Source organism: Entelurus aequoreus, linkage group LG12, assembly GCF_033978785.1.
Source record: "Entelurus aequoreus isolate RoL-2023_Sb linkage group LG12, RoL_Eaeq_v1.1, whole genome shotgun sequence".
NCBI lineage: Eukaryota > Metazoa > Chordata > Actinopteri > Syngnathiformes > Syngnathidae > Entelurus > Entelurus aequoreus.
This window is the reverse complement of record NC_084742.1, coordinates 46,232,976-46,242,720: the sequence shown is the minus strand read 5'-3', so window position 1 is coordinate 46,242,720 and position 9,745 is coordinate 46,232,976. Positions and strand designations below refer to the sequence as shown.

The window sequence follows — 9,745 nt, the reverse complement described above, 5'->3', positions numbered from 1 at the left end:
AATTGCATCACACAAAATATTCCACTTTTAAATATTTTGGGGTGAAAATATTGCATATTTTGTGTTTGCCATATAAAAAAAAACCCATTAAATAATAAAAACAATGGATAGATCTAAAAATGGTTGTAAAGACTTAAGCGCTGAAATTAAGACAAAAAAAAAAAGACTAATTTTTAACACTTATGGGTTTGAGCCTTTTGGATTTCCAATAATTAAAATGTTTTCAAAATGACTCATAATATATTTTTTTATTATCTTTCAACACTCAAATCTCTTGATTTACTTCAGGCCTATCTGTCGACATAAAGTTAAAAACAATTAAAAATACATTTTAGTCCTTTTAGTCAAAGGAAAACCCTTTTTATGGAAAAAACTAATGTTCAAAGTCGAATATGAAACCTTAAACAGGTCAATAATTCATAACAACATTGATTTTAATTTATTATTTTTGGGGCAATGACAGTTTATAAAAAAAAAAAAAACAGCAGTCGGCATCCTAATGAAAGCAGACCTTGTACAGTAAGTGATGTTTTTTTAATGTTTGTTGGCTCTCATGACGTCTGCAGTGAGTAATCAGTGATGTAAAAAAAAGCATTCGTTTGATGCATTTTTTAAATTAACGCACCACATATGCTTAAAATGATCAAAATAAGTAAATATTATTATAAATGTGCATATTACTACATTACATATATACTTACATCATGTATATACAACCTTAATGGAGGTGTTTGAATGTTGTTTTAAGGGCTTTATAGGCAGAATAAAGAGGCTCCCTTAGGCTTCTTTGTAAGCGGACTTTTGATTTGATTTAGAATACATAAAAAAATACATCCGTCCTCATGTCTTATGTAAGGATTGTGAACGATGGGCAAAATTCCAGAAAAGTGCAGTTCCTTGTTAATGGCTAAGCTTTTATTGTATTAAAAATTCCTGGGTTGCAATCACGTGACCGAGACGCACTTCCGGGTTTCAGGCGATGTTCTGGACTCTAGAGTCCCATTAGGCTACTGTTTATTTACCTGCATCAATGCAGATTTGGGCGTATTTTAAAAGGTTTAGAGGCAAATTTATAAGCTATCATGAAAAAATATTTAAAATTGGATGGAGTGGATTTTTACACTCTTAAAAAATTATTTTCTAAAGATTTAAACCAATCATCACCGAAGTAGATGTTATGCTCGCCTCGGACGCACTTCCTCGACAAATACAAGAAGGCACATCATGTCTTTTCATTGGAGGGGTCCTCAAATTAAACATTAATCGGGGAAAGACAAAGTTGGATTTATTCATGCATCGCTAAGTAACAAATTTGATTTGCTGTGACGCTGGATCGTGACGCTAATGAGAGAAAGGATAAGTTTGTTTGCAGTTGATTTCCTGATACAAATTTGCTAGTGATATCAACATTCAGTATATGCTGTTGAGCGTACGAGAGATTTATTAATCTAGTTTGTTGATACTATTAAGGATATTTTCTTGTTGCTAACGAATACCATCAATTAAAGACGCTATATGTGGTCATGTGTCGAATGAAGCACTTGGCTTTCCTGCACAACAAACTAAGCTTTTAGTTTGTGTTATGAAAATCGAGAAAGAAAATATGGTGGATTGGACCAACAATCACAATATGTATTACTAGGACTTAACATGGCATTGCAGACATTTTAGTTACACAAACTAATGTGATCTCGTCTTTACGTTTAGTTCTGCTCTCAAAGACTACTAATATAGTAGAGAATAAACTGGATTGCATCAGAGAAAGTTTCTCAAACAAATCAAATGTTCAAACAAACATTTTACAAAGTGATCCCTGCAGACACAAGCGGTCCGATTGTATTCCAAAAGATACTGAAAGTGTCTATTTTCAAGAGACATTTTTTTCGATGCACTTTCCTTTTTTCCCCTGACTTTACTACCTTTATGAACCACTTATTTCGGGACTCTGTGAAAGCTCTTCCCTAGCTCTCTATTTGAACGACTGGAACACCCAAGAAGAGGACAGCAATACGGCATAGTGTGCTCCAACTCTACAGTCACTTGTCTTAATGCTGCGCTCAAGCTCCTTGACCATCGTGTGAATTAAGCCGCAATGAAGAAAAACGGATGTAACGTCATATGCAAACCAGCAATAGGTCCGTACTGAAGCACTTTAAGATTTATTTGAAAGAAAAGACCGTAAAAAAAATTATCTACACATCCAGAACTCGTCTGTCATGTGTTCCTCTGAGTATAAAACGATCACTGTGTTCTAAGAGAGCAGGTTTAATGTGCACAATTCAATTAGCAAAAAAAAAACCACAATTTAAAGATGTTTCTGTGTTTAAAAAAATTGAGAAATGATCAACAGTTTACATAAATACATACCCCATTCATCCAAATGAATCCTTGTCTGTTTCAGTCACTATATTATTTAGTCACTACAGTAATTACAACTTGTGTTCACATCCACAGGAACCACATGGGTTAGCCTACTCTATACAGTATTTACAACCTTACTAGTGTTCACTTCACAGCCACAGATGGTTCATCTAGTTATTTACATTATTTACACATTACTTTGGTTCATTCACACATTACTTTGGCATTTTTGCTTTGAAGGCTTGCATTTTCCTTTTTGTTTCTGTTTTACTGGATTCTGCCTTGGATTTTAAAGCCAATTTTTGTCTCTTCGACTCCCTCTCCACTTCTAACTGCTCTAAATGAGAAAATCATAAAGAGTACAAACAATGTTTATTCTCTTAGATAACTTCCTTTATCAGAATAACCATTTGTGGATTATAGCATGAAATAACACGTATCTTGCAGTCATGTTTATGTTTCAAAATGATTAAACTATTCAATGTCAAAATATAAACAGTAGAAAAAAATGAACAAAACGTCAGCTACTGTCTTCTTGTAAAACACCAATGAAAATGAAAAGTAGCATTTAGACTGTAGCAAAAGTCATCACGTCTGCCACAATCATGTGTGTTCTTAAATGTGTATTCCATGTCTTCCATGTCGAGATTTGGGTTTACTTGGTAAACAACTAAAATGAATGTGTTGGGTATTGTTTTATCCAGACGCATACATTTGTCCAAATGTGGCTAAGTAGACATATTGTGGGTTTCCTGAACATTGTCTACATCGCTAAAAGAAAAATCTAAGGAAGAGAATCCCTCTGCCATCTTCCACTAGTTTTTTTTAATATATTAATCACCCGCTTGAATATTCCCTCTTCTCTTCTCCGACTCTCTTGTTGTTTCCTGGTTCGATGACCCGCCCTATCTTGCCTCTGATTGGCCTGTCCGTAATGTTTTGCCCTAATCTTAACCAATCGGGACTCATCCTAGTAAACCGACCAACCAATCATGGGTTTTCTTATACGTAAACCAACCAATCCTCATTGATGTTTCCCGTATATTTTGTCTCCTGCCCGTAGAGTTGCTTTGTACGATTTTTAAGTTAATCATTTTTAATGGAAAACCGTAGTTTTTACCAATGGATTATCAAAAACTGTACTGATTACGGGAAAACCGTAGTTGTTGGCAGGTATGGCAAAGAGACGGATCAAGATTTTAACACACATTGTATGTCGGAAAAAACGGAAAATAATATTTATATTTTTACAGAGATAAAAAAAGACGGATTTCCGACTATAGACGGAAAAATCACATGCCTCATATAAGTTTATGGGGGTTGTTGTTTGCTTTCATGTTAGCATTTAAGCTAGTGAGCTGGCGCAAGTCAGTCCATGAGTTTATCAGAGTACAGTTTATCAATCACGTTTTTTTGATCATTTTAATTTAAAACGGTAATATTAACCTCTGGTAGTTTTATCGCTGTTATCATTATTACTCTTTATTGTTACATCCCTATTGTCAACTTAAGCAGATTTTACTAGTATGACGAGATTTCCTATTCACATCATTAAAATGTTAAAAATAAGTCAAATTATTATTATTTTTTATTTAACGCTTACAGTAAATCTCTATATCAACTTCAGGTTGATATAAAGTAAAAAAAAAAAAAAGGGTTCATGCCCTTTCTGTCAAAGACAACTTTGTTTTTTATAGTAAAACAGAAATATGCAGTATTTAGTATTAGAGTCTTAAAAGATCAATAATGCAGGACACCATTGATTTTAATTATTTAATATTTTTGAGTAATCACAGTGAAAAGTTAAATAAAATCCTACTAAATATATTTGGGATCCAAAAGGTCCCCCACTCATAAAGTGATACATTTTTATTATTATTTTTTTCCTTTTAACACTTAAATTACAAGATCAACTTCAGATATATCTGTCGATTTTACGTATGAACTATTATTTTGTTTGTTTTATGCTCTTTGGTCAAATAAAACTTTGATGTTTTTATATGGCAACCACACAATATATGCAATATTTTTTCCACATAAAACATTTTAAAGTGATATTTTTTAAGTAATAATTCATTATAACATAGATTTTTAGTCTTTTTTTTTTTTTTAGCAATGGCAAAAATAAGAAAAATAAACAAAGACAAAAGAAAAAAAACAGCTTGCATGGCAGCTTTGTGTCAACATTGCAACTTTTTGTTGTTAGATTTCACCTCATTCCACTTTTTTAAAATGTTTTTTAAAATTTTTGCAATATTATCAATTTTGCAATTTTTGCAGAATGTGTAGCGGGCCGGTAAACAATTAGCTGCGGGCCGCAAATGGCCCCCGGGCCGCATTTTGGACACCCCTGTCTTAGATGCATTGCAAAAAATTACTTAAAACACAACTGCAGCACTCAGAAATGATCCGGAACGGAAAAAAAATCATCCGGGCAGTTTGAAGGGACAGACTGCAGCCGCTCAATTAATTGCAAAACTGGGTCCTGTCGGCCATAAAACCACACCATTGCAACACACACACACACGTGTTGACACGATGTAACTAAAACACACTCAGGCTTGTTGAGGACCATTTAAAATCATCTTCCTCATACATTTTACAACAAGACAGCTGTACTCACCCTTGGTCTTCGAAGAGATGCCATCCGACTTGGTGAAGTCTATGCTGGCATAGGCCCCGTTCTCCGGTGGCATCAGGCCCTCACCGGAGCCTGCTGACCGAGCGACATCCACGTCGCTCCCGTCATCCCTCAGCTCCAAGGCGATGTAGTTGAGGCCGTTCTGGTATCCCGCAGACATGTTGTTTCTGTACATTCCGCCAGCGGAAGAGGAGGTGCTGGATGCTGTGTCCAAGTCTGATGCCCGAGCCTGGGCTTGGTCTGCTGGCACGTCCCCGAGACCCTCTACAGACATCCACATGCTGTCAAAAGATGCGGAGCTGGCCCACCTGGAAGCTTGGCCCTGTGCAGGACATGATCCATTCTCGCTCGCAGAGTCAGCCAGCGTTGGACAGGCAGCAAAGGGTGCCCCGCCAGAGGGCGTTGAATTAGAGGAAGAGGTGGAGGAAAATGTTTCAGAACTGTGTCTCCTCCGGCCTTGAGGGTCGGCCCGGATGACCTTTGGCTCCTGCTGGTGCGGCTGTGACCTCCCGAAGTTCATGGGGGGAAGGGTGGGAGATGGGTAGTGTCCCTCTATCACACAGAGATGCTGCAGCATGGCAGTAGGGCTCATCGGAGTCCTTTCGGCCGTGCTGAAAGTCATGTCGGTGTAGTCGTCGCCCGATGACCTCCAGTGACTTCCAGCAGGGACCCCTGGGGAGGCCAGTGTGGCTGGATTGTTAGTCAGGGGTCGGATATAGCTGGGTGGGTTCCAAGGGGCCACGAGGCTGGGTCTGGGTGACTGGCTCTTACCCATACTGCCATCACTGCTGTGATGGTGTAGCCCGACCTCCATGCTCATATAGTCCTGGCCTTGGGGGAGTGTAGGGGAGCTACGGTGGTCACTGGAGGCCAGTAGGGGGCCATCATGATGGGTGTCAAGATGGTAGGCGGGGGGCTGTTGTTGGTGGGGGTAGTGATCGCCAAAATCGATGTTGATGTACTCTCCTGGACTGGGTGGCCTGTCAGATAAGGTGCCGGCAGCGGGGGCCGAGGTAGCGGTGCCTGCGGATGATTGCTCGCTTGCACGCAATGGTCCGGGGAAACTTCTCCTGCCTAGGGGGAGCCGGTTGGGTCTGACACGCCGATCAGCCATTGTGGCGGTCGTGTGGTGAGCTCCGTAAGGCGGAGGTGGGTGAGAGGGCGTGGAGTTGGTACCACCCCCGCCTGCTCTTCTCTCAGGTGTGGATATGGAATCTGTGGCAACTTTTGAGTAGACAGGTTTTGCTGGAGTAGTCATGGGAACATAGTCACCATACTCCTTTTCATCCCTCTCTCTATTGGGGGCCTTGTAGGACCGAGGGAGGGAAAAATAAGGGCTGTAGGACTTGTAAGTTCCCTCAGGGGCGTTGCACGCGCTGTTGCCATCCGGTTTGCGGCCCTCACTGTTGCTAAATGACATGTCCATGTACTCTCCATTCTCAGGTCTTTCCACTATGTTGCCACTCCCGCTTGCACCTACTGCGCTAGAGGTCTGCACTGGGGAGGGGGCGCTGCTACTGCCTCCTGGCAACATCATCATGTAGCCGTTGGCATCGGTGGAGGTCTGTGGCTGGCGCTGGGCTGAGCGAGGAAACAAAGCAGGGCTATGAAGCTGGGGGGAGTGGAAGACGGGATGGGAGCCGGGCTGCATGGGTATGTAGTCAGGGTACGTGTCCCTCGGGGACGCAGCCACACCGCACATCATGGGCATGTAGCCGCTGTCTTCCTTGGGGTGTTCCCCGGCAGGCTCTGGTTGAGACTGCGTCGAGGGACGGCTCTGCTGGCTGTGCTCGGAGCAAGAGCTGTAGTCAGAGCGCAGCGAGGAAGTGGAGGACGAAGGCCCGCCACGAAGCAGGCCCCCGCCAAACGCAATGTCAGCCCCTTCTTCCAAAGAAAAGTTGGTTTGGGTCATTTTTTGGTAGACAGCCACTCCTGGGCCACCAGTGGCACCCCCAACAGTTCTGGAGAAAGAGTGGGTCCTCCTCCTCAGAGAAGAGAAGCGCTCATCCTCTGTTGACATACTCTCCTCTCGGGGCGTCTCAGCCCCACTGGTGTTCCCAGAGCCGCCACTGGTGCCAAACACCTCCCGGTTCCAACTCATTGCCATGTAGTCGTTTAAACAGTTCTCCTCTCTAATTGGTGGGGTGTTCCCAAGGGAATCAGGGGTGTTGCTCCGCACACGGAAGTATCTGAAATCACCAGGGCTGGATCCATACTCATCAGAGGAGTTAAAGCCACCATCAGATGGCGAGCCACATATCGAAGCGCTAGATGGACGGGTGAGGGTATCCGAGACAGAACCATGGCCGCTGCTGGAGGACACGCTGACAGGGCTGGTGGTGGAGGGGAAGTGGGAGACTGGGAGGGAGGCGGAGCGGGCGTGGTAGGTGGATGACGATGACCCTGGGATGGCCCGGACATAGCGGCCTCCTCCGGTGCTGGTTCCTGCGTTTCCTGTTGCAGCACCACCCGTACCAGCGCCATACCCCTCTGCACGGCAGTGCTGAGCCCGCACAGAGTGAAGGTGGACCAAACTTCCAGTGGCGGAGTGAAACGGCCGGTTCATTGTCCCCTCACCCTCGCTGGACGTGCGAAACCGGTAGCCGCTAGCGCCGGAGCTCTTACTCGACGGTGGCGTGCCCACAACTGACTCCGTTCGGGACCGCCGCTGCAGACCTGTCTGGCTTGGCGGCAGGTTGCCCAGGTGACGGCGCGTGGTGATGAATGGCATTGGGTTGGAGCCTGATGACTGGCTCTTACTCCTGGGCCGGAACTCTGCAAATGCTTTGAGGGCTTTCATAGTTTCCAGGATGGTCTCGTGCATATTCTGGGCGACGACCGAGTCATCCACCTGCATCCATATCTCCCCTGGCCCAATTGAGGAGGAACGACCCACCTCGATGAAAAAGAAGCTTTCAGAGTGTCCACAGCGCCTGATATTCATCAGCTGGAGGTTAACGCACGGGGTCTCAGAGTTCAACTTGACCAGGTGAAGGGTTTTGGATGAGAGGCATAGGCGGTAAACACCTGTGAGGTTTTTGGTCTGACCAAGTCCTTTGGGTTTGACATTCACCTGCCACACCTCCTTAAAAACAGTACCAGGTGTGACCGTACCATAGCCGTCATCCAAATCGTCCGCATCCAAATGTCCTTTCTTGCCCTCGCTCATCAACCCGCTGACAGCAACATACCAGTCCTCCTGCTCCTGCTCGTTTTCAGCCACAATGGCAAAGTATTCATCCTTTGTGTAAAGGGCAATGAGGTGTTTGTTTTTGGAGTCAGCCCTCTTGTTGACAGTGAAGCACTGGTAGAGGTAAATGACCCTCTTCGGCGAGGAAGGGCCCACGGCCCCATTGCTGGCCGCCGCCGTGGCTGCCGAGCGCAAGCTGCTCCGGAATTTCTTCTCGCTGTCGTAGTATTCGAGGCGGCTGGGGCCCAGACGGCTGGCGGCCCGCAGCACAAAAAAGCGCTTGTGCCCGTGCTTTTGCTTGCGCAGGTACCCGCATTTACGGATGTCGTCCACCGCGTCTGAAGGGATGTTGGCCGCGGCGTAAACATGGCCACCGGTGCTGGCAGCAGAGGAGGGAGCGGTGGGCTCATCAGCAATGTGGAGCTGGCTGGGAGACGACTTCCTGCCAGGAGCCTCCGCGGTGTCGGCGGCCAGATGATGATGCGCGGCCAGCTGATAGTGATGCTGATGGAGGTGGCTGGAGGGCGGCAACTGATGGGAACGAGAGCCGCCTCCTCCTCCTCCTCCGATGTTAATTAACGGGGAAGGGGGTTCCCCCCCGATAGCAGACTTGGAGCCCACGTCCCTCTGCTGCGTCTCCAGTATCAACATCGCTGCCTTGCCGTCCTGGTAATTTGCAAAATTTGCCATCCGAGTTAAATCAAAGGTCACTTCACGAGTAAGATAATCCAAGTGGACCACGACCCCATTCTTGTATCGGGACGACGAGCTCCCGAGTCCGGCTAGGCCAGCTAACGTTGACTGGCACGGAAGGTTTCTATCTTTTTTTTTTAGCACACTTTAGCGGCGATGCGTGTATTTCAATGAGGCTTCGTTTTCAAGGAGTAAAGCCTACCGTGTGCAGCATGATGGCGGCCGTGTTAGTTAGCGGTGGCTTGGTTAGCGGTTAGCAACCCGCCGCCTTCGCCTGCTGTACACAAATCTACGGGCCAGGGCACAAACAACACGTGATCTAGTGCGTCATCAACACATGGGCGGAACTAGAGCCCCAGCCGACGTTCTGATTGGCCGGTTGTCCTTATGATCTTTACTGACACTTGCGTGGGCCAATGGAAACGGGACACTGCTGCCTGCGTCAATTGCTGTGGCCAATCATAGGACGCAGAGTTAAAAATAGGCGTTATTTAGAATGTGATGTGGACGTTGTCAGCGGAAAACTGATCTCAGACCAGCAGACACACCAGAGCGCCATAGATGGGCTTGTTTTCTAAATGACATCAAAAAAGATATTAAAAGTAGTTTTTCCACAAAAAGGATATTAATAGATTTTTTTACACCACAATTGAGATGTTTTATTATTAGATGCAAATTAGATTGATTCATTGATAGATGCAAAATAAAGCTTATTTGCACCTTTTTCTGTAGTATGCATTGTATTAGCTCAGGGGTCCTCAAACTACGGCCCGCGGGCCGGATCCGGCCCCCCAGCATCCAAAATCCGACCCACGGGAAGTCCCAAGTTTAAAAAAAAGAAGTTAATTTTTTATTTGTAT

At 44.7% G+C, this 9,745-nt stretch overlaps 1 protein-coding gene across 1 annotated transcript in view; it reads right to left on the bottom strand.

Moving 5' to 3' along the window:
* Window positions 1-9,173, bottom strand: part of LOC133662268 (insulin receptor substrate 2-B) — a 22,299-nt gene extending 13,126 nt beyond the window's left edge. The window contains exon 1 of the mRNA XM_062066121.1: window positions 4,985-9,173. Within this exon, the coding sequence (XP_061922105.1) occupies window positions 4,985-8,882 (3,898 nt within the window). The 5' untranslated portion in view covers window positions 8,883-9,173. The remainder of the gene's footprint in view (window positions 1-4,984) is intronic.
* Window positions 9,174-9,745: the final 572 nt, after the last annotated feature.